This window comes from Aphis gossypii, chromosome X (assembly GCF_020184175.1).
Source record: "Aphis gossypii isolate Hap1 chromosome X, ASM2018417v2, whole genome shotgun sequence".
Classification (NCBI taxonomy): Eukaryota; Metazoa; Arthropoda; class Insecta; order Hemiptera; family Aphididae; genus Aphis; species Aphis gossypii.
The window spans coordinates 23,438,854-23,465,930 of NC_065533.1; the positions used below are offsets into that span (position 1 = coordinate 23,438,854).

General features: G+C 28.5%; 1 protein-coding gene across 2 annotated transcripts; it reads left to right on the forward strand.

The window, feature by feature from the left end:
* The first annotated feature begins 14,246 nt into the window (after positions 1–14,246).
* Positions 14,247–25,367, forward strand: LOC114121258 (phenoloxidase 2-like). 2 transcript variants are annotated; one of them, XM_027983509.2, is made up of 13 exons: positions 14,247–14,413; positions 16,867–16,996; positions 17,247–17,436; positions 18,843–19,066; positions 20,062–20,264; positions 20,414–20,564; positions 20,678–20,779; positions 20,898–21,062; positions 21,143–21,271; positions 21,353–21,541; positions 22,364–22,499; positions 22,984–23,219; positions 24,489–25,367. In XM_027983509.2, the coding sequence occupies exons 2-13, from the start codon at positions 16,889–16,891 to the stop codon at positions 24,759–24,761; spliced, it is 2,106 nt and encodes a 701-aa protein (XP_027839310.1). In that variant the 5' UTR covers positions 14,247–14,413; positions 16,867–16,888; the 3' UTR covers positions 24,762–25,367. The 2 variants fall into 2 exon arrangements, with proteins under 2 accessions (XP_027839310.1, XP_050062402.1); XM_050206445.1 differs by having other exon boundaries at positions 14,271–14,413; positions 16,871–16,996.
* Positions 25,368–27,077: the final 1,710 nt, after the last annotated feature.

Below are 27,077 nucleotides of genomic sequence, written 5' to 3' on the forward strand. Positions count from 1 at the left end.
AAACAGTAAAGTTGTCGTAGGCAATGTCTTTTGAGTGGGTGTGTAAGTCTGCTGTGCTCCTGCACTTGTCTGTTTTAGTGGTGCTCGTGCACTTATATGTTTTGGATGTGCTCGTGCATTTCTCGCTATGGAGGGTGCTCATGCACTGATGAGAGGAGACGATTTTGGTCAGGCCCGCCAGAGTCATCGGCGGCCCGATCAAAGGTGTCGGTGTCCCCAAAGAAAATTGTCTTTTTCCCTGGTGAAAGCGACCCTGACCGGACCATCCCCCGTCTCCGGCGGCACATTAAAGAAGTTGCATGTGTTGCGCTGTACCGTTATAATCCCGTACAGTGTCCTGTACGCGACTAGATAATAGGAATCGTTCCAATCACCAGTGACATGATTTATTGGGGTTATTTTAGATTTTATTACATGCGTACGACAACTCGACCGTTGTATATTTTATTAAATGAAAATAACGAATTTACAAAATTTATGATATGTAAATTTGAACATATCATTACACTATTTTCCAAAAATTTTTCTTACAATAATATTTTTGCTCTATTGACATAAATTTAAACTCATTTAACTGTAAGTGCGATGGAAGTAAAAAGTTTATATTGTAAAGACTGCATTTCAGAGGTACAACAATAATATGAACACATTTCTATAAGAGAGCCGATATTAAATCATATTTATGTATTAAATGTTCAAAAAAATAAACAAAACTGTTATAAGTTTTACCTTAATTTACCTTTTTTGGTTGGGAAGTGATTTATTAAATAAGGGTCCACATTTTATTGAAGTATTTCTACTTAATCGACGTATAACATTATGTATGTGGCCAACCACTGTTTCGTGGTCACTACGATTACAGCAAGTGGGTCAGAACGATCGTCGACATTTGTTTCAGAGAAATTTTAAGTAAGTAGTTCAATATTGATATGGCAATAGTTGTCTGATAAATAAGATAAATACATATTTTATTAATTACTAGGTATTCCTTAATTTCTAGGATTGTGAAAGCCTACTTCGGCGTCTTCGAGGGGGTCAAGTAAAAATCGTTTTACTATGAATTCGGCCGGACATGGTAATCAGGTGTCTAGAAAAGAAATCATGCACCAAAAAAGTAGGAAAAATACTAAATTTGAGCAAATTAATACGACCTAATGGTAATTGAGTGTATAGCTATGAGTTAAACTGTAATGGTGTACGTGTAATACCGTGTCGCATTGCATTCCTGGTTCTTTTTGTATAGGTATAAAAAAATATATTTAGAGAAAATGGTACCTAGTTGAATGTCTAGCTATCAGTCATCATATGATGTAAATCGATGTCCGAAAGTGGAATTCGCCTATTGTTTCGGCTACTATGAAATGAGCTTTTTCTGCATTGTACTTAATAAAATACATTTGCTGTCCACTTTTATCAGTTGCACCAATAATTTCTTCAGTTATTTCAACTACGTTACTATTATCATTCATTATGATTCTGACACCATGTGTATGATTCTAACGCCTTAAGAAAATGAACACCGTGTTGGCAAAATGCGGATTTATAGTTTGGTACCTCCATCATAGAATTCATGCAGTGTTCTACGTAGGTACAATGTCTGTATTAGTATCTTTTTTTTTTTAGAGTTAGTTATCAAATCACGACTTAAAAAACCAACTAAGCGTTCCGGAGTTGCAACAATTATATGAACACCTTTCTACACGAGAGAGATGATATTAAATCAGATTAATGTATTAAATGTTCAAAAAACTATATAAAACTATTATAAGTTTTACTTTAATTTTTATTTTTGGTTGGGGAGTGATTTATTAAATAAGGATAGGTTATCAAATAAACATCTATCTTTCATTAACCAAATATCTGTTGTGAAGCATATATATTGGTACAGACTAAGAAATTATTTTAATTTATCAATCGATAGCATATAATTATCATTTATTTTCCTGTCAAGTGTTCTTCTTGAAAATACTTTACTCCAAAACCACTGAATAAATTAATAAAATGTTTTTCTCTTACAAATGATAAAGGGTTTGTTCAAGCCAGCCAGTGTCTCCGGCGGCCCAATCAAAGGTGTAGGCGTCTCCAAAGAAACATGCGTGCGACAACTTTACCGTAATTTATTTTATTGAATCAAAATAAAACATTTACAATCATGATATGTGAATGTTTGCATATCATTGCATCTAACTCGTACATTTTAAAAAATTAAAAACTGAACTACATATTATTTCGTGAAGAATTATGCTTTCCGCTTCGTGCTCTCTAGAGCAACACTCTTCTTTTTTATCTCTGGATATATCAGAGACTTTTTTAGTATGTTAATTAGATTTCTGGCCTCCCGTGTCTCCCTCTTCGATTCTAAGTAATGGTATACTACATCGTTCGATTTCCAGTTTTCGTGAAGAAACAAATCCTCGTCGGCTTGGCTGTAACTTTACGGGAAGTCTGGTCTCTGACGTCTATAGGCGGAGGCTTTGTGTATCTTGTGTATTTGATGTAGTATTAGCCCCAATTATCTGTTGGATTGTTTCGGCTATTATGAAATGAGCTCTTCTGCATTGTACTTGATGAAATACATATGCTGGCCACTTTAATCAGTTGCTCCAATGATCTCTTCCGGGATTGTGTTATGGTGTTTGTATTGAGCCTATTGTCACTCATCATATTATCTTTATGTGTATGACTTTAACGCATGCAGATAATGAAGACTGTGTTGGCAAACTGCGGATTAATAGTTTGGTATCTCTATTACAGAATTCATTCAGTGTTCTATGTAGGTACTATGTCTGTAATTGTATCTGTGTAATATAAAATATGTTGATTTGAAGCTAAGAGTTGAAAATTACAACACTATTGTAATAACGCAAAAATAAAGAAACTAAAAATAAGAATATTAGTTAAGGTAAAAATATTAATATGTGATTAATATTTTTATTTTTAAAAGTAATGTTTTGTTATATGTGAAGTAGTCTAAATAAATTGTATCGGCAATCACAAGGGACACAAGCCTTGAATGATTGCCTCAAATATATTTATAAGTTATTAGAAATTTATCGATTATTTTAGCCTATGTTTTATCACTTTAAATTTGCGGAATCACCTTCCTCCTGATGGTCGGAGGGTTCTCGAGGTGGAGCTTCGAGAACGATCAAGTAAACTCTATAATACTATTATTGTTTAAATATGGATGCGCATGCACCTTACCTTGTCCGCAGCTGTCTGTGGTTGCAGTCGACGTAACAAGGATAGAATTTATTAAATTTTTTAGCACTCAAAAAAGAAATAACTAAACACTTTAACAAATTTCGTTATAGAAAAAGAAACAGTAAAGTTGTCGTAGGCAATGTCTTTTGAGTGGTTGTGTGTAAGTCTGCTGTGCTCCTGCACTTGTCTGTTTTAGTGGTGCTCGTGCACTTATATGTTTTGGATGTGCTCGTGCATTTCTCGCTATGGAGGGTGCTCATGCACTGATGAGAGGAGACGATTTTGGTCAGGCCCGCCAGAGTCATCGGCGGCCCGATCAAAGGTGTCGGTGTCCCCAAAGAAAATTGTCTTTTTCCCTGGTGAAAGCGACCCTGACCGGACCATCCCCCGTCTCCGGCGGCACATTAAAGAAGTTGCATGTGTTGCGCTGTACCGTTATAATCCCGTACAGTGTCCTGTACGCGACTAGATAATAGGAATCGTTCCAATCACCAGTGACATGATTTATTGGGTTTTTTTAGATTTTATTACATGCGTACGACAACTCGACCGTTGTATATTTTATAAATGAAAATAACGAATTTACAAAATTTATGATATGTAAATTTGAACATATCATTACACTATTTTCCAAAAATTTTTCTTACAATAATATTTTTGCTCTATTGACATAAATTTAAACTCATTTAACTGTAAGTGCGATGGAAGTAAAAAGTTTATATTGTAAAGACTGCATTTCAGAGGTACAACAATAATATGAACACATTTCTATAAGAGAGACGATATTAAATCATATTTATGTATTAAATGTTCAAAAAAATAAACAAAACTGTTATAAGTTTTACCTTAATTTACCTTTTTTGGTTGGGAAGTGATTTATTAAATAAGGGTCCACATTTTATTGAAGTATTTCTACTTAATCGACGTATAACATTATGTATGTGGCCAACCACTGTTTCGTGGTCACTACGATTACAGCAAGTGGGTCAGAACGATCGTCGACATTTGTTTCAGAGAAATTTTTAAGTAAGTAGTTCAATATTGATATGGCAATAGTTGTCTGATAAATAAGATAAATACATATTTTATTAATTACTAGGTATTCCTTAATTTCTAGGATTGTGAAAGCCTACTTCGGCGTCTTCGAGGGGGTCAAGTAAAAATCGTTTTACTATGAATTCGGCCGGACATGGTAATCAGGTGTCTAGAAAAGAAATCATGCACCAAAAAAGTAGGAAAAATACTAAATTTGAGCAAATTAATACGACCTAATGGTAATTGAGTGTATAGCTATGAGTCTTAAACTGGTGTAATACCGTGTCGCATTGCATTCCTGGTTCTTTTTGTATAGGTATAAAAAAATATATTTAGAGAAAATGGTACCTAGTTGAATGTCTAGCTATCAGTCATCATATGATGTAAATCGATGTCTGAAAGTGGAATTCGCCTATGTCAGTATGGCGGATTGTCAAACTTCCGGATTTCGAACCTCTGGTGTGGCTTGTTCTTAAAAATACTTAAAGTCGATTGCTATGAAAGAGTCTAGCAGTTATCATCCGGTGAAAAAATAATCCCGTTACTTGCATGGTGGTTTTTTGTAGGTCAATAAATATATACGGAATATCCTAGTTGATTAGAATGCTTTTTTACACACTATTCATCCTATTTTCACTACAAACTAAAATGTTGATCAAATTCCCGTAACTATGGATCGAGTGAAAACCATTTTAAAAGAGGCAATTGACGTAGTTAATTTATTCCCGAGCGCCTAACAATCTTCTACTTCTAACATTAATAATACTGAAATGAAGATAATCAAGAAAATCGAAGAAGCAGATAGGGTGCGGATTTATCGAAAATACAAAAATAAATACAATTATATCGATCAAATTAAGCCTACGTTAGAAGACTCAGTTAAGGAACCGGTATCTCAAAATAATCCTTTAGAAAATGTTACAATTACTAATTACACTGTACATAATGATTTGGATGACTATACACAAAATGATCCAAATGACATTGTACAAAATGATTTAAATGGACCATTTGCTAGACAAGACATTGAAAACGATACAAGGGTTTATAAATTGTTAAAAAGTAGGCCAAGTGACCAAGCAGCGTTTTGTTTAGAAAACGAGCAGGATTAAATATCCAAGTATGACGTTTTGCGCTATATTAGCAGTTTTAATTTTCTAAAGCTGCTTGGAGAATCTTACGTATTTGCATCCATGAGAGATTCCCTCCTGTTATGCATCTTCAGTGTTGGGGAGTAACTTAAGTTACTGTAACGCAATTACTTTTTAAGTAATTTTATGGTAATTTGATTACATTTTATCGTAAGTAATTTATATGTAATTTGAGTTACTTTTTTATAGTAATTATTACAAAATTACTCGTTACTTTTTTTTTTGGTTTAATACAATTTTAGAACTTGAGCTTTTGTGTTTTTTTATTTCTTGTATATTTGGTACAACACCAAACCAGTCTCCGTCCAAATTGAAGCCAGGTGGAAGTAGTATATTACAATCAATTTGAGTTCCAAATTGTTGCAATATGTGCGTTTTGGGGGCCATGGAAAACGTTTTGTTGTTATATAAAACTGGTAGTTCATTAAAACATACCTTTTTTCTCGATATTTCAACATTTACCTTTTTACATTTTATTAAATATATTATTTCGCCTGTTTTCACAGCAGTAAAACCTGGTCCTTCGCCCATAAGATACGAAAAGTCGGAAATGTTCGAAAAGGCTAGTGTAAGCTTTTGTTGTAATATTTTTCGTTCGAGATCACACTGTTTTTTAATTATGTCATTATACAATGATGTTATCGTAGATTTAAAGAAGTTTTCAACATAAACAAATTTTGTATTAACGTTGGCTAACAAATCAGTGTTTTGCGGAGAAATTGTTGTTGTCGTAAATCGATTGAAAAATGCGGTATCTACAAGTATGACTAACTGTATGTGTTCAGTTTGAATCACTGGCATCCCGCATGCAAAACTTTTTTTAATTTGTTTTAGGGAAAAATTTGTTGCCGTTTTAGCCATTTTATGGCTAGATCTAGCTTATTTAGAAACCCGTCTAGCTACAAATTATAGCTTTTAGCCAATAGCCTATATTCTGGCTTATTTTTCATTGAGACTTGGCTTTTTCTAGCTATTGGTCATTAAAATGATAAGATATATAAAAATAATAGTTATAATTATAATGATAAGATGTAATTGAAAATGGGGTGTATACAAAATTAAAAGAAGATATACCAACTTTAATTCATGTTCCTTGTATATGTCACTCTCTACAATTGGCTGTATCAGCTGCAGCCAGCGAAACTTTGCCAAGAAACATTGAATATATGATCCGTGAAACTTATAATTGGTTTTCCCATTCCAGTCTGAGGCAAGCACAGTACAAAAATTTATTTAAAGCCATAAATGAAGGTCATGAACCTTTAAACATTGTGAAAGCTTGTGACACTCGCTGGCTATCTATTGAAACAGCAGTAGGTAGAATTTTAAATCAGTGGTTAGAGTTGAAAACTCTGTTTGGAATTGCAAAACTGAAAGAGAATGTTATGCTGCAGAAATTCTACATAATATGTTTGTCGATGATAGTAATCTTGCATATTTAAAATTCTTACATCCAGTACTTGAAGAGGTTCAAAAAGTTAACAAATCATTTGAATCATATACAGCTGATCCATCAAAATTGTTAAATGATTTAATTAACCTTGTTAACTCAATAGCCAGACGGTTCGTTGTGCCTGACTGCAGGCAAAATCCATTGATTAGTAATATGGATAGTTATGTATCTCCAAATTTATACTTTGGTTATGAATTCAGTCAAGTACTTAATAAGCTATCTCCGGACAATCAAAAAGTATTAAAGCACCAATGTGTACAGTTCTTGAAATTCCTACTCAAGCAACTTCAACAAAGGTTGCCTAAAAATGTACAGATTCTTGAAAAAGTATCATTAATTTCTCCAAGGTCAGCTTTAAGTGTTAATAAAGAACCGTTAACACCTTTAGCTGAACTTTTTCAGTTTGAACCAAGAATAATTGACAAAATTAATATACAATGGAACAATCTTAACAATATAAAATGGCTTCAAAGAGATAAAACATCTTGTTTTCGGAATGAAGTATGTAACTATAGAGATGCCAGTGAAACAAATCCATTTGAAGAACTTTGCACATTAGCAATGCGGTTACTAGTTTTGCCATGGTCTAACGCTGATGTCGAAAGATTATTCAGTCAGATAAATTTAGTTAAGACAAAACTAAGAAATAGAATGGGATCTAAATTGCTGGATTCTATTTTAACAATTAAAAGTGGATTAAGGAGGCAAAACGTTTGTTGTGAGAACTACTCGTTACCAACAAATGTCTTAAAACAAATTTCAATGCCTAGTGTCTTAGGACAAGAAGAAAACATGCTCATAGATGATCACTTGGATACAAATATCGTTTTGTTTATTTTTAAATCTGTCACTACTCCTCCCGTTTGAAAAGTGAAAGATTGTTTCTGGTGAGTCTCTGGACATCTAGCACTACCTAACTCTATTATGTCGGAAAAATACCCCCCCCCCTCTACAACTTGTGCGTCTTCAAACGCCGAACATCTTGTTATTAAATAATCAACAGTGATCAGGCATGATTTGAAATTAACTGGATATGTTTCAACCCTTTGCAATAGTTGTATTCTTGTTACCCGTTCTGTTTTCGAAGGTATTGGAAGATCACAGTTGTCTACTTCTAGACTGTCAAAGGAAGTTATATTTAGGTTAGGACCTCTGCAATCGTAAGCAATGAATCCAAAAGTGAAATGTATGGTTGTAATAATAACAAATAGAACTTCTTTGATATTCATGTCGAGTGTTGACTGGTTGTAATACCTATTATGAAATAAAATATAAATATTATATATAGGTACAATTTAAATTAAACACTTAATTTAAATATTGTGCTTTAAAAAATAAGAGAACGGATTTAAATGCTCTAAAAAACAAGAAAAATTTGTATAAAAATACGATTTAACGCACTCATAACAGCAATTAAAACTATTTTTATCATTGAAAAAATTTGTTTTATTGCATAAATTCTTATTCTAGTAGGTTTTAATTTAATAAAAATTAATACCTAATTATCTCCGTTCAGAATCATTTTTCATCGTATACAAGAATTTAAAATTAAAAAAAGTATATTTTTAAGTAGTTGTAAATGGGTACTTACAAATGATGTAGCGTTTGTTCTGAGTGTTGATGATATGTATAATGTATATGTATATATATAACTATATAATTTAAAAGAACACTGACTTTAAAAAAAACTGTATTTAGAAAATAAAAATTTGTCTTGAGTCTCGCATTGATGGTGACTGGAAACACTTACACACTGTAACTGAAACTGATCTCGAGACTGTGACTGAACACTGTATCGCTTTTTTAAATATCTATAATATAGGCTAATTTTTTTCTAATTTTTAGATTAGACTTGTTTAATGTTAATGTATCATGATAATTGAGGTATGATAATGCAATTACAATTAATGTTAATTATAATAAATGTTCCAATTTATGATATTACAAATTAACGATGTCGTATAATCATGTTTTATGATAATTCAGATAATTGTTTGAATGACTGAAATTATAAATTAATTATAATATACTACTTATTGTAATAAATAATAACCTTAAATTTCACAGATTGAACTTCAACTATTATAGTATTAATAGTATTATATTTATTATATCTGATGATGCATAATGTATATATTATTAATTAATTAATACCTACGTATAGGCATATAATGTGAAAAATTAAGCAATGCATATTTCGTAATAAATAATTTATTAAAATATTTGGATACGGTATATATATATATATATATATACTAGCTGACCCCGTGCACTTCGTTGCCCGTTAAAAATGCAAATTCTATATAATATGATTCGAATTTTGATTAATTTGTTATTTACTATTCGGTTTAACGGTGTTCAAAACTTAGACATTTTCATTGACTGTTTTGATTCTCAAAAATCTTGTGAAAGCACCACTTTAATATGCGAATTTTGTAAAATGCTTTCTTATTACACACTAAATTTGTGATACGATTTTACGAATGTACCGTGTAAATTGTAAGCATCGATCTATCATTGTTCAGGCTCTACGTTTATCAGTCAGTGAGTTACTCAAGTTATAATATTATAGTCATTCTGCTTACCGTTGCCGTGAGACTCTCTTATGAATATGAGAGCAGTATATTATCATGTAGGCAATCCACACGTGGTGGATTGCGGACCCCGTGAGATGTGTATAAGAAGTTTATAATGTCTAACACTTAAGTTTCAAAGTTATATCATTTTTTTTTTTTACTACAGTGGGTAAAATACAATAATGTGCCATCTCGTGGTTTTTGTATTGTTGCCTGTTGGTAAAACAATAAAACTTAGTATAACTTGTTCTGTTAGTCTATTGCTGTGAATTTGAAATTTACTGTGGACATTGACTTATTTCGCTAATTTTTTTTTTTGTTGATATGGTTTTAACAAAATATAACAACAGATCTGTAACTATTATATTCAATCATAATCAATAGCGACATTAATATAGTTTATTTTCTTGCTGAACTGCAGTGACAGTTATATATTGTCTTATACATTTTTGTCTTCATTTTTATATATATAGATTTTTAATTTCTTTTTTACTATGACAACGATTTTAGTTTGTATGTCTATTTGCTTGCATTATTAAAAACAACCTTGCTATAACATTTTAAATAAATTATTTATTTTATTTAAATGGTTGCCATTGACTAACCAAAAATAATTTAGTTTAATATTTGCTGGACAGATGGCGCCTCTGTAATTTCATCACCTTCTCGTCATATTTCTCAAACCTGATAACTTTTTCAAATTTTTCGTCAGTAAGAACCTTCTCCGCAATGAGCTCTTCAATTTAAAAAAAAAATCAAAACGATCGGTTCAGTAGTTTCCGAGAACATATCACTCAAAGGTTTTCATTTTCACATTTAGATATTAGATATATATAGAAATATATAAACATGGGTTCTAATATTAAATTATTTATAATTTAGTTTCAAATTTATTTTAATTTTGTTTTTTGTTTTTATGTTTTCCAAAATGATCTTTTATGTCATCTATTTGTTATCGTTTTCCATACTGAGGATTCACTATTTCGGGTAGTAAACGTTCCATGTAAAAGGTTAAAAGAAAGTAACAAACTTACTAAGTTGAATAAGAGTAAACTTATCTTCGATATTAAAATTAAAAATTTTTAAAAACTTACAGTTTTAATGTATCAACCATTTTTGTATTTTAAGAGCAAACATCATAATTTATTATTTGTACTTCTGTTCAATTTTTTGAATAAACGAAGAAATAACAAAATCTTCGTTTGGAAATATGCATTTGTCCCTGAACTTGATAATAATAATTATGATCAACTTTTAGCTGCAGTTTTCCATTGTCATCGAGTTGACAGAATAATAACTAAAAATGTTTGTTGTAAAATAGAATGAAAACATTTTTACATTTTTACCTACACTAAACTTAATATTTTAACAGTTATAAATTCCATCATAGGATCGATGTGAGCCATATTTTTGCAAGGGCATAATACCAAATGTAAAAAATATGATTTTAGAAGCTGAAAGATCAGGATTCTTAACTAATATATCTCAAATAATATCTCGTTTAGTCGTCAATGTTGATATTATGTAGAAGACTAGATTAATACATTTTTAAAACACGAAAATGAAACCTAAGTATTTAAAACTACAAAATAAGGTAGGTTATGCATCTTCAGTGTTGGGGAGTAACTTAACTTAAGTTACTGTAACGCAATTACTCTTTATGTAATTTTATTTTAGTTTAATTACATTTTATTGTAAGTAATTTATACGTAATATGAGTTACTTTTTTATAGTAATTATTACAAAATTACTCGTTACTTTTTTCATGATGTAATACAATTTTAGAACTTATTGGCAATGTGTGTTATTAATAAAATATATCATACATGTATAATAATTATTTAAAAGTAGAATTTTCTGAACTGCGGTATTTAATTATAGCTATCGATTATTTAACAAGGTTATTTTGTATAAAATGGAATTAGACAGCGAAAGTGAGCTTCGGATACCTTGGCCTGTGTACAATAATTTTTTTAGACTTTGTTAAGGAACCGGTATCTCAAAATAATCTTTTAGTGAATCTTACAATTACTAATGTAAGTTACACTGTACATAATGATTTGAATGACAATACACAAAATGATCCAAATGACATTGTACAAAATGATTTAAATGGACCATTTACTAGTCAAGACATTGAAAAAGATACAAGGGTTTATAAATTGTTAAAAAGTAGGCCAAGTGACCAAGCAGCGTTTTTTTTAGAAAACGAGCAGGATGAAATATCCAAGTATGACGTTGGGCGCTATATTACTAGTTCTAATTTTCTAAAGCTGCTTGGAGAATCTTACGTATTCCCATCCATGAGAGATTCCCTTCTGTTATGCATCTTCAGTGTTGGGGAGTAACTTAACTTAAGTTACTGTAACGCAATTACTCTTTATGTAATTTTATGGTAATTTAATTACATTTTATTGTAAGTAATTTATATGTAATTTGAATTACTTTTTTATAGTAATTATAACAAAATTACTCGTTACTTTTTTCATGGTGTAATACAATTTTAGAACTTATTGGTAATGTGTGTTATTAATAAAATATTTCATACATGTATAATAATTATTTAAAAGTAGAATTTTCTGAACTGCGGTATTTAATTATAGCTATCGATTATTTAACAAGGTTATTTTGTATAAAATGGAATTAGACAGCTAAAGTGAGCTACGGATACCTTGGCCTGTGTACAATAATTTTTTTAGACTTTGTTAAGGAACCGGTATCTCAAAATAATCTTTTAGTGAATCTTACAATTACTAATGTATGTTACACTGTTTATAATGATTTAAATGACAATACACAAAATGATCTAAATGGCATTGTACAAAATGATTTAAATGGATCATTTTCTAGACAAGATATTGAAAACGATAGAAGGGTTTATGAATTGGTAAATAGTAAGCTAGAAAATTCACCATACGATCACTCTGCATTTATCATAATAATGTCAACGCTACTCATTTTACTGTAAAATTGCCAAATGGTGAAGATTGTATGCAACCACTAAGGTCTTTTCAACGTCCATTAATGGTAAATAAATGTGATGCTTTGTTTTCTAAGTTTTAAAATGAAATTGCGTAACGATAACGATTAATCCTTTTACGATTTTAAGTATTTATTATTCTAAAAATATAAGTCATATATACTATACACTCGAAAATTTCACCAGTTCTTTAGATTGGCATTTTTACATAATTTAATTTTCAAAATATTTTGATTATTTTAAAGCTATTAAATCTATTTATAGGTATTTGAAATATTTCTTTTTGTTTGTTTTTTCTTTTATAAATATCGATAAAAAAATTTTGGCCAAGTCAAAATACTTGAACTTGAACACAAAGTTCCTCATAAGTTAGTCTTATAGTAATTCAACAATTATAAAGATATATAGGCACAATTCTTTTATTAGCATTTGCAGTTCAAATATTGACAACAATTCTTTATCATGAATATTTGAAAATTATTTTGTAGTTAAAATTTATAAAAAATGTTGATAAACAGCTAAGAGTTAAAAATTTAATACAAGATTTTCCATAAATTTTGCTTACAATAATGTTATAAAAGAACTTAAATTTTGTAGTGTTCAAATCAATAAAACATAAACCCACTAGAAAATATATCCTAGACTGAAAAATCATCTCCGTTTAGAATCGTTTGAATGTAACAACAATCATAACTTAATTTATACACTAACTTAAGTTAAGTTATTTTTTACAGTATTTTTCTTACTGTAAGAATATTTATTAATTAATATATACTAATTTAGTTTTTTTTTTTGTATAATATTATAATGGTTTAATGTACGAACAATTTATTATGACTTAACGTTTTAACTCAACTTGGGTTATTTATTTACAGATTTTATTATTATTAAGTGAACATTTAATGTTTAACTTCTATTAATTAGCTTATCATTACATTATATAAATATACTCTTATAAATATTATTAAAATAATTAAACATTAATAGTAATAATAATTAGTAATAATAATAATATAATAATATTTTTTAATAATAGTTATGATAATTATTATAACCTAACCTAATTTCTCTATTTTTCTCCTTATAACCCTATCAAATAAGCACTGGTGTATTAAACTTCTGCAGTATAATTTACTATAAATCAACAGTTTATATTTTTACTTTTAAGTATAGTCACTCAGATAATAATAGCTTTTTGCTAGTCCTGACTGACTACGCTTGGTTATGTACCATGTGGCATTGTGGCCTGTATGTAGATACTAATCCAATAAACTAAAATATCTTTAAAATGTATAATTCAAATGCCAGTCTTATTGTATTATAATATAATTATTAACTATTTAGCTACCAAGTACCTTTATTTAATTGTGTTCAAAGGGCATTTACATTTATGTATCTACGGCTATATAATACGTTATATTTTTCCGTTAAGTAACCGTCGCAATGGTTGATAGAAAACCGTTTTTATACACGATAATATGCATATTGCTATTCATGTGAGAAAAATTATAAATTATTATGTTAGATGATAAGGTCTGAACTGTAACACAGTAATTAAATTATAGTTTAACCGCGGTTATCGTTACGAATAACCACCACGACTTCCTGTTTAAGTTTTAAAAAACTCCCAGGGATTTAATATGCAAATAATACATACCAAATAATCTAACAACTGCATTTTATATAAAAACTTGCCACATTATAGTTGTCTAAATTTATATCTAATATTCTAATCAACACGGAAACGGCATTATATCATGTGGTCTGGGTATTTTCCAATTGGGAAATGTGAATTGTCCACCACAATAACGAATTTAGTCGTCATTGTGATACTTGGTTTTTTTATATTCTATATAAAAGCGCTACAAATGCATAGAACATCATCAGTCGAATAAATTTTTCTCTTCGTTCAATATACTTCTAAGTACATATTAGTTTAGATTATACGTGTATATATTAATATACTATTCTGAATTAAACACTGAAGTTAAAGTAGAATATTATACAGACATTGGTAATTATTATCATTATATATATATATTTTAAACGTTTTAATAATAATAATTATATACCTAACCTACTACTTATATAAATTTAAACATTTTAAAATTTTAATTTTGAATGTGAAATCAAAACGTATTAGCTTATATTTCTAAGAATATTTGATTATTTATTTATGTTGTTATTGGTAATAATTTATACACGCTAATTTATAGGTATGAATGAAATATTTTTTTTAAACGAATTATTTTAATATTGTATCATACAATATCATTATTATATAGCTGTTATTAACTTATAACTTAAAATATTCAACACCGTAGAACACTGTATATAGGTTTATGTTTAAATAGTATTAATATTTTATAGTTTCAAATTATTTGTAATAATATTTAAAAATTCATTTTGTATCTAAAATTTTTCATGTATAATTATGTATGCAGTAGTGAAAAGTTTCAAGTATTTTGATTTAAAACAAAATAACTAAAATTGACGTTAATAAATTAACTTGGAATATATAGAAAAAAATACGCCGGCGTATGTTTAATATTTTGAAATTTATTCAAGTACAACTTCCATGAGATTTTGCTTTAAATTTTTATATTTTTTTACCGGATATAAAAATTTATAAAAAAATATAATAGAAAAGATTACACTCTTAAAATATACCATTGACCTAAGATATATATTTTCTAAAATTCAAAAAAAAAATCTTGATGGATTTTATTTATTTATTTACCTGTTAGTTGACATTAATCGTATTATATAGCTAGAGAGTGTTACAGGTATTTATTATTTTATCTTTAAAGTAGATAGTTAAATTGAAAATGATCCTTGAAACAATTCAGCTACAATATACAATAACTATAATAACACTTATCTGATAAATTCTATCAAAACTCTTTTAGAGTTTTAAAAACTTTCTTATTTGATTTTCTTAAAAAAAAAAAAAAAATTCTAACTGATTATAATATAATAATAATATGTTTCTACTAGGTATCTACGTAAAACACTTTAAAAATTAAAATACATGAAATAATAATATATAGGTACTCAAGGTTGAACATTAACGAATTAAAAATTAAAATTAAGTTAACAAGTTAAGTTAAATTAACTCGTTACTTTTTTTCAAATTGACGTTTAAAATATTAGTAACTTTTTTTTTAAACTAACGTGTTAACTTCAAGTTAATTTTATTCAAAAATATCTAAATTAAGTTAATTTTTGTCCAAAGAATAATGCAAAATTTTGAATGAGGTTTTTAGAAAAGTAGGTTTTTATAGCTATATAATTAATACTTTGATGTATCATTTTAAATTTCCACAGTAATTTTCTTGAGCGTAAAGAAAAACTATCTAATAAACTTTATTATGTGTCTGGAATTTTTTATTTTGCAAATTAGAAAATTTTAACTTTAAACTAAGTTAAGTTATTTTTTTTAAGTTAACGTTTAACTTAACGAGTTAACGAAAAAAATACGAGTAACTTTTAACTTAACTTAACGAGTTAAAAAAAAATCGTTAACTATTGCCCACCCTTGTATATACTATCTACTTATTTAGCTTATAGAACATATAAGTAGAATAATTTTTTTAATACTTCGTATGCGCAAACATTACACCTATAGCATTTATCATGTCACTTTTTTCTTAATTGAATCATGAAATAAAATTAATTTATTAACACATACTCGAACTAAATCTAAGGTACACGTATACACTGTTGCTTTTAATTCTTTAGGCTTAATTTTAAAAATATGTTAGTTTATTAAAAGGTAGGTTTACTTTTGTAGATTTATAAATACTTATCTATTTGACTATTTCTGACATCACGAATTTAAATATCATATTCTTTACGTGTTTTAAACCCCTTACATACCTACTTATAAGTTACAATAATAGTATCTATACATATTAAAATATTTACTGTTCGTGAAGTAAAATGTATCAAAAGTAAAATTATCAACTAAAATCAAATAATTTACAACTTTATCGCGGGTATATTTTTTTTGTATTAATTTGTATGATTGTATATATTAAAGTCTAAAATAACAATAATATTTGGTCTCAAAAAAAGCGGCAAGTGAAGTTTATAGGCTAGGTACATAATATGTGTTGTACCGTGTACACTCGTATAGCCTATACTTACGAACGCGACAAACCACATCAACTATATAGTCATTATATAAGTCTTATCATTATAAGTAGGTAGATAACAACATAAAATATAGTATTATTATTAAAATATACATTTTATATTGAATTATATTTTATAATTAGACTTCTGTGATTAGTAAATTGTAAATTTAACATTTTTAAATTAAAACTTTTCTGTTTTTTCTTTTTATAAATATTTACTATGCACGTAAGAAGTAACGTACATTTTAAATATAAAATATATACTAATATTGGACATTAAAATTTGGATAAACTTGATTTTCTCATTCTTATGTGGTATGTACAAAAGAAAGGAAATAGAAAGAAATAGCATGGCTGACAAAAATAATATTTTATACTTGTTCGATCGCCCTACCGAACCTATATTCATTGGAAAAGGCGATGATAATGTGTCTTTCGATGTGCCCACTGAATACTTGGTGAGTAAAATACATATTATTTTTTATAGCTTATTACTTATTATTATTATTTAACTAACTATTAATCACAAACTTTTAAGCCATCGATTTGAAAAAAAATACTCCAACTAAAGTATACATTATTTTATATGGTTTCCGATCTATCATCAGTAAAAAATACCATTCGATACGACAATAATTTCGACACAGAATAACGAAACCCATTTGATTACAATATTATATAATTGTCTTTTTATTTTTATTTATTCAGATCGACCGTTACAAGCCATTAGCGTCGGATATTCAAACTCGTTTTCCCGGTGGTAAAACCGTTCCAATCACTAAGTTGAACAATATTCCTGACTTATCGATTCCACTAGGACTTAGCAGAGATGCGCCATTTTCGCTTTTCAACCCATCCCACAGTAAAATGGCCGCAAAACTCATCGATATTCTAATGAGTTAGTATAAATAAATTTATGCATATGCAATCGGTATAAGGTATAATAACTAATAATATTAAAAAAGAAAAAAACAATTATTGTTTAGTGGAACATACAATGTTATTATATGATAGTACCTACTTTAAATCATTTTAAATAATAATAATATTGGATTTGATTTCGTGTAAATGTAACAGATGATGTACCGTTGTTTTTTAGGTATAGTAGATGATCTACTATAGGTATTGTTGTGTCTTGTACAACAATTTAGATTTAATAAGATAAAAAAACACTACTTTTACAAATCACATTTTTATTTTATGAAAGCATAAATGCGGAAAAGTACAAATATATAAAAACGTTATCGACACAATTTTACTGATACAGTGTTACCATTTTGTGTTGACATTAATATATAACAGGTATCACAACAAAATACTCTTTGTCAAACTACGTTTAAAAAACGGCTAAGTAAGAAAAAACAGATCTTTAAGCTCTATAAAAATATGATATCATAAATAAATGCTAAGTTAAATTATTTAAAGTATACATATTTTGTTTCAATAATCTATTTTCTTGGAGATAAATTGTATAGGTAGGTACTTAATATGAAATGGCACACGAAATCACGCTAACAAAATAAACAAAAGGCATTAGATGTTCATAATAATTTAAAATATTATAATGAACATTTCTACTCAAAATAATTTCTCACCAAGTCAATAAGTTATTGAAACAAAATTTTAAGTGTACTTAAAATCAATTTATTTAATTGGGAAACTCTCAAACTCCTGTTTTGAGATAATATACACTGTCGTAATGTCGTGACACCGCTATACTTTTTTTACTTGGCTTACTCCGCGACTGTGGCGCTAGATAATTGGCAATTTACAATTATTAATATGTTAGATGAGTATAAAATATTTTATTAAATCACGGTTTATAATCATTAACTTAATTATAAATCTGTAAACCATTCAGAATATTTTGTTGATCCATAAACAAAAGCTAACGCTCATATAATATTAATTAATACCTATACCTATTTATTTTACTCATTTATTAAAACTAAAATACAAGGCACTACGTCGGAACTTTTACATAGTCATCTATTCGAAGCATATAGTGGAGGTCAGTTAATTCTCAGCATACTTTTTAAAATTTATAATTGATACTAAAAATATTTACTGTACTTGAATTTTTTTTATGTTTTAATATTTATTTTTTATTTTTTTTATTTGACAAAAATGTGTATGATATGACATAATCAAAAATATAATGTGTTTTATAACATAAAACAACATATAGGTATATTTTTAATTTGTTCTAAATGTACAGATCACTCTTCCGCGGTAGATCACCTGCTACACGAATGCCATAATATTAATAATAATTGGTTAAAATGTATTTCTACGTATTTTTAGATACGAAATCGTACGACGAACTCTTATCGCTTTCCGTGTACTGTCGCGACCGTATCAATCCGTATATGTTTACTTACGCACTATCCGTAGTAATAATACACAGACCTGACACTCGCAATTTAAGACTACCATCGCACTCTGAAATGTTTCCAAGTCTGTATATGGACTCTTCAGTGTTCAGCCGCGCCAGAGAAGAATCGGCTGTAGTCCAAGCCGGTTCTAGGGTAAGTGTTATTTCACATCATGGTGCTTCTATCAGTATTTATAATGCAGTGGTGTGCAAAAATGTCACTAATGAAACCTATAGGCCCCACTTGGAAATCGGGAGTAGGTCGGTTGTTGGTATTTTTTTGGTAAGAATTGTTGATAAATATTACTTGAAAAACTTGTGTTGTTGATTATCATAATGTATGCGTTATGACTTTGTGAGTGTTAGTTAGTATTTATGAAGTCCCTTAAATCTTATTAAAATGTATATTTTTCGACGAGGTGGGTGGGTGGAAAATGAATTTTGTCCCATATGAAGAAAAAGTTCTGCACTACACTGATATAATGTACAATATGAACAACGTGCGGACAATGCAAAATAAGTATTAATCATTATTTTACAAGAAGTAATAAAACTAAAAAGCGTATAATTTCTGTATTGATCGTAATGAATTTTTGTATTTTATAGATAATTTAAAAATACAATTTTTTTTTTAATTAAACTTCGTACAATTCACTTTTTTCTACAAAAAAGCACAATCGTAAAAATTTGGCCAATTTAAAACTTACCCACGTACCATTTAATTATAATAATATATCTAATATGCATAAAACTGTATAGTTAGTATATTTTCGATTCAATTCCTACGTCTTAATAACTATACATACCTACATTTTTATAACACTATATTTTGTGAATTATGAAAATAGGTTAAAATATTAGATGCATATATATTTTTAAGTTCGTGGGTTTTTAAGTTTCCAAAAAAGTCTAAAATATATGGAATAAAATTGTATATTATACAAAACTATGAGATCGTAAAATACGAGATTTAATTTAGACTACCTACATAGGTACCTATATAAATATATAATGTAAATCTATTTTTTTGACTATATCCAAGACAATAAAACCATATATACATAATATATATACCTATATATATTTTTTATATTTATAAATCTAATAATTTTTTTACCTATACCTTATACCTATATGTTACTGTAATAGACTCCAATCGAAATACCACACGATTATTCTGCCAACAACCTGGACGCGGAGCATAGGATTAGTTATTTCCGCGAAGACATCGGCATTAATTTACATCATTGGCATTGGCATTTGGTCTACCCATTCGACGGACCGCTCAATATTGTAAATAAAGACAGACGTGGTGAATTATTTTTTTACATGCATCAACAGATTATAGCTAGGTAAATAATAATTTTAGGATTGATAATATTTATATTATTATTATTTTAGTATAGGTATATATTGTACGTTGATTTATTATTGCGGTACAACTTGTATAGTTTTATGTACTATGTAATATAAATATGCTTTTTTATACATTCCAACTTAGATACAACATGGAACGGTTAAGCAATAATATGAATAGAGTAGTTCGTTTAACCAACTGGAACGAACCGATTGCAGAAGGTTACTTCCCAAAATTAGATAATATTTTAGCCAATCGTGTGTGGCCTCCAAGACCTGTCAATGCAGTACTCACAGTAATATTTGAATTTAATATATTATTATGACTAAATACAATTATTATACTTTAATGTATTTATAAAACAATTTAACATGCTGGTATTTTTTTTTATGCACACATATACAACAGAATATTAGCAGAGAAGTAGAACAAATCACATTTGACATAGAAGATCTTGTGCGTTGGAGAGACCGTATATTCAATGCTATTCATTCTGGATTTATTATCAACGTAATTACGAGATATAAATTTAAAATAATATTAAAATAATATTTACAATGAAAACAAAGAGAAAACAACTATTGCGTTGACATTCTCTTAAGCACAAAATATTATTATTTCATTGCAGACTGCTGGTCAACAAGTTAGATTAACCGAAAACGAGGGTATTAACATATTAGGAAATCTTATCGAAGCTAGTATATTAAGTCAAAATCCGAATTTGTATGGTTCTCTTCATAATAATGGTCACAATGCAATTGCTTATATTCACGATCCTGATAATAGATTTTTGGTAAGAACTTTTTTAGTTATACATAATTAAAATTATTAATTATTTTATTATAATCCTATCAAAAAATTAATTATTTTTAGGAAAACTATGGTGTTATGGGGGACTCGGCGACAGCTATGCGGGATCCAATATTTTATCGTTGGCACGCATATATTGATGATATATTCCAAGAATTTAAATCAACCATACCAAGTTATAGTATTCAAAATGTAACGACCATGTCATTATTGTCATTATATTATACATTAAATATTAATCTTAATCATAATGTTTAATTTTTTTTTTTTTAGTTGGGCTTTGACAGCGTAAATGTGCAAAGTGTCGAAGTAACAGCCACTGGGTTACCGCGGAATGAATTTGCGACATTTTGGCAGCAAAGTGACACTGACTTATCTAGAGGCCTGGACTTTTTACCACGTGGATCTATATTTGCACGATTTACTCACTTACAACACGCTCCATTCAGTTATAAAATTGTTGTAAGTATATCAACTTACATCATAATATAGTATTTAGGTTTTAAATTAAAAATATCCCAATAATACTATTCGGTACCTAGTATGTATATTGTATAATGTATATATATGTATATAAATGTATATTACGGTAAATTATGTTAAATGGAAATTAACATTATTGACACGGGTAATTATTGTTATAAACTACCGGATAATCACGTTAATGACCGAATAAAATATAGGTACCTAATAATTGTTCAAGACCATATATGCACTTGAAAGTTGAAACTCAAATTCTATAATTTGAAAATTTACGTATGTTATTTTGAAAAGTAAAAATAATGCATTATTAATTATTATTATTACTTATTTATTTGACTCACACAATACGAACATTGTGCCATTAGTCTTGGAATGCCAGCGCTGGTACCCTTGAATACCCGCAACATAAATATTACGTCCCTCCGATTTAGTTGTACTCACCGCAATTAGTTCAGCAGCCACCTTAACATTGCTCGTTAAAAATCTATTTTATAAATTATTATGACCAACATTTCCCATTTAATATGGCAATTAATGTTATTCACAAGAAAATAATGATAATTCCCACATTCCTAGGTAAATAACGTCAATAACCAGCGAATATCGTTATTTTCCGATACAACATAATTTACCGTAATATATATTTATATATTATATTTTTATCTACATATATAATCGTGCAACCACAGAGTAATACAACTCATTTAACGTGTTGGTTATAAAAATGCATTAAAAATTTTAGAATTTTCATGATTTGGATTAGCTAAAATAGTTTTGTGATTGTTTTATTTATATTAATAGGTTGAAAACAATGGAAATCAACGAGTTGGAACGGTTCGTATCTTCTTGGCGCCTAAATTTGATGAACGTGGCTTACCATTCTTATTTAGAGAACAAAGAAAACTTTTTGTTGAACTCGACAAATTTAGTACATCCTGTAAGTGTTTTGATGATCAAAAATATATTTTTTATTTTCTTAAATATTCTATAGCCTATAGGTATTGGATGCAGTTGTGTTAATAAGATATAGCAGGTAGCTTTATTTATGTTATAGCGATTCAAAAACCCTAGCTATCGATTATCACATATATACGTTATTAAATTAAAGAATCGCTAAGGTGCCATTGATTTAATGTTTGACAGTTTTTTTTTCCCCCCAATAATTAAACTCTAACTAATAAAATAATATATATATATATATTATATATAGACAAAATACTTAAACATAACAATAAAAAAAAATAGGTGTATTTTTTTATTCAACCAAAAATTTATTATTTTCATAGTCATAAATGGTATTAACGCATGTAGGTACAATATAGTGCTATAAATTATACTTGAATGCTTTTAACCAAACGGTGTACTTTTGAACCTGATAGTGATTACTCATTTACTCAATTACTTTATGAACATGTTTACAGTAAAAAGAGGAAGAAATGAAATCGTTCGTCGTTCTACTGATTCATCAGTAACTATACCACACGAAGTAACTTATAGAAACCAAGGAAGTAACAGACCGGCTGCCAATACAGAGGCAGCGGCAACGTTTAACTTTTGTGGTTGTGGATGGCCACAAAACATGTTGATAGCTAAAGGATCGGTAGACGGGTTCCAGTGTCAATTGTTTGTTATGGTATCTAATGGTGAAAATGATCAGGTATATATTTTAATAATTACATGTGCAATTATTTAATATTTAATTATGATTATTAAAGATTAAGAAATCAAAACATTCAATATTACACTCTAATATTAAACTACATGTAAATATTTATATTATAGATAGTGTGGGTTTCTAAATTTTTTCACATTTTTGTTATAAATGATAAATCGAACACGGCAAAACAGTTAAACACTATTAATACCTACATATATTTTACATTATACATTAATAATAAAATATATGAACGTTAAAAAAACCGCGATAAAGTAACACGTATGATATCATGTTGATATTTGATGAGCAGACATTGCGCTATTCTGCAGTTATACGTACATTATATTAATTATTATACACGTATAAATAATAAATAACGTAAATTTTACCGATCTATCAGAATTTCAGAAAAGACAAAATTCATGTGCGTGATCCTACAAACACTGGAAACAATTTTTCATACCATGTTATTCTATCATAAAAAAATATGTTTAACTTGTAATCTTATAAAAACTATAGGAATATATTATTATTGCTAAGATTTAGGAATCTATATCATACGTAATGCATTCAGTTTTAATTCTGTTAGTAACAACAGAAACAATATCATTTCTAGTTGTTTTTATGGTTGTATTAAAAAATTAATATAAAATCTTTGTACCATTATTTACAAATAATAAACATTTGACATTCCTTCCGTAATAAGGCATAAGTACAACATGGTATTATGTACTTAGGTACCTTTACATATTGCTGTAAAAAATGCCTTCTTAAATATATTTTTTTTCAATTTTCAAATATGCTTAAAATACTAATCTGATGATTTCTTGAGCAACTTGTACTTGAGTATTAAGTACTGTAGCTACTAGCTACTACTGAGATAATTTTCAAAATATTTAATATATTTTAAAGACAAATAAGTATAGCCATACTACACATTTAGTTGCATTATAAAATTATAGTTTGTTTAAACTGTTTAAAGTGCTCTCTGTCAATCGTATTCGTTGCTGTTTGTACTGTAAACGTTAACTACGTAAACGGTACTTAATGTACCTACCTACTTATAAAACGTGCACACTTTAATTACCCAAGAAAAATATTATTCAAATTCTGAATTTTATAGTAGGTACCAATAATTAAGATACAATAATTATATTTGACTACTTAAATCATTTTACTCAATTAGGTACTTACAAACACTATAATATCATACACTAATAACTATAAATTTATCCACTTAAATACTCAACATATTGTCTTCGGTAACAGGTGCCGAACGCGCAAGGAGACGCGCAAGTGTGCGACGACGCATCGAGCTACTGTGGCGTTCTTAACTCCCGTTATCCGGATGCCAGGTCCATGGGCTATCCGTTCGACCGCACACCTCGAGACGGCGTGGTCACTCTCCAACAGTTTTTGACGCCCAACATGGTCACCCAAGACGTGCGCATTCGTTTCACCAACCGCACTGTAGCTCCGTTGCAAAACACTACAGCGAACAGACCCGCAGCTGGAGCTACTAGTGGTAACAGGAGGAACTGAGGACTTGGCAAATGTAGTGGATGCAACGCGCACGGTTAAAATACTTATGCACTGTTTTTAAATAAGTCTATGTAGCATAATACAATTGTTGTCATTAGTCGATGTGTTGATACGAACATGTCTTGGCCTTTTATTTTTGTTATTATTATAATTGTGGCTTTATTGATTATTCGTTACTATACGACAAACGCATAAGTAATATACCTAGGTATAAACAATTCTATTTTTCAATAACTCAAAACATCCAAACTATTAAAAAAAACATGTTCATATATTTACAAATCATTACCAAATTTCTTTCTCAAATTCCAACGAGTTTTACCTAGGTTGATTTTTTTTATTTGAAATGTAATAGTATTATACCACTCGACTTTAATCACTATATATATATATATGTGTGCGTGTCAAAACTGTGTCTCGATTGTATTACACTACCTATACTATATCTATTCGATTCTTATCAAATTATATTTATTAATGTATTATAATATACTAGTATGCATACTTATATACTACAATATACATATTATACCTACAATACAAATATTATAATGATTATAGACAATACATATTTACGTACATAATAAATTACAAACTGTAAACCTATTTTTGGTTGTATTTTAATTATTTATATTATATGAATTAATGTTTCTTTCTTTCTCTATCCTTAATTTAAATTTTATATTGAGGTAAATCATTGAGACTTATACGTATCGGAAATGTAAGAATAAAATATTAATTTGGGTTGGATATCTTTTGAACTAAAAATTGTTTCAATCGTTTTAAAATAAGACACTCAAAATAATTCAATGATCTTACAATAAATAATATTTAGGAACATTTCTGGTTTTCGATGTTTAACGTTTTTAGTGTCTTTAAAGTTAGGATAAGTTAATTTAATAAATTTCAAAAAATGATAGAAGTGCAGTTTAATGTTTAATAACAAAATACCATGAGAGTTCAAGAGCGAACAATTAATATTCTTAGTCCAGATGACAGTTAAAATCATATAGTAACGAGTAACTATAGTAAGTTATAGTAGCAAGCACTGTAGTATATAGATCCAAACGTAAAATGTGAGTAGTCCTTTTCAACGGGCTATCTTCTACAAAATCGCCGTTCCCGCGAATCCGCTATTCTATTTATATAATAGGTATATGTCCTCGTATGGGCGATGCGCTGCTCCTGGAGACATCTCACACTATTATAAATATTACATTAGAATATTGTATTCGTATGTTTAACGCGTAGTAGCGCTGGCCAGATTTATCGCTATTCTCTAGCAGTGCGTGTGTGTGTGTGTGTGTGTGTGTGTGTGTGTGTGGTGTGTGTGTGTGTGTGTGTGTATGTTTTAAGTGGAGAATATTATGTACGCGGGCCGGAACGAACACACATTTCTAGCGTGACCTAATTAGAGAATTATTTTATTCGCGAATTCGCGATTATAATATCAATTTAATTATATAATACACTCGTCTATACGTTATTATTAGTAGTAGTATTAGTATTCTATGGTTGCATATTTTACAGATTATTAATTTAATAATTACCTATATGTATATTATATTATATATAAAATATTGATTATTATCGTAGTGATTAGGTAGGTACCTACTCAGTACCTACATATACATTTTTATTTATCAATGTAATTAACATAACATACAATTATGAACATTAGAGTAATCTAGCATAATGTTCATGCATACTATGTTCATGTGATTATTAAATACAATAATAAAAACAATAGTTAGTTACACAACATAAGTATTTCAAAAAGTTATACACAAATAATAATATAAGTTTATATAAAAATTTTAAATTTTACTAATTTACTTTTTGTTTAATTTATATACATATACTTATTTTTTTCATAAAAATTTAAACACGCATACTGATTATGATAGTGTGTAAATATCGAAGTTTAATGTTTATCTAAGTATCATCAAATTTTCCAGTAACTTATCATTATAAAGTTTACTGCATAACACTTGATCTAATTCTAATGATAATTTAGTCGAATGAATAAGACTAGAGAAGGCTATGGCTTTTTGCAGTGTTAGTTACTGGAAACATAACGAAAATAACGCATTACTTTATTAGTAAAACCAGTGCCATAGCTTGAAAGCATTGGGGCACTCCCACGCACGAAATTATTTTAATTTAATTTAATTTTTTTTTTTTTTGGTTTTATTAGCTGTAGTTTATCGTACAAAAATTCCATACAAATTATATCTTTAATATATTTATAAAGTTAATCTATGATAGATTATTCGTAATTTGTAATCAAAAATACCAAATGTCCAAATTGTAATA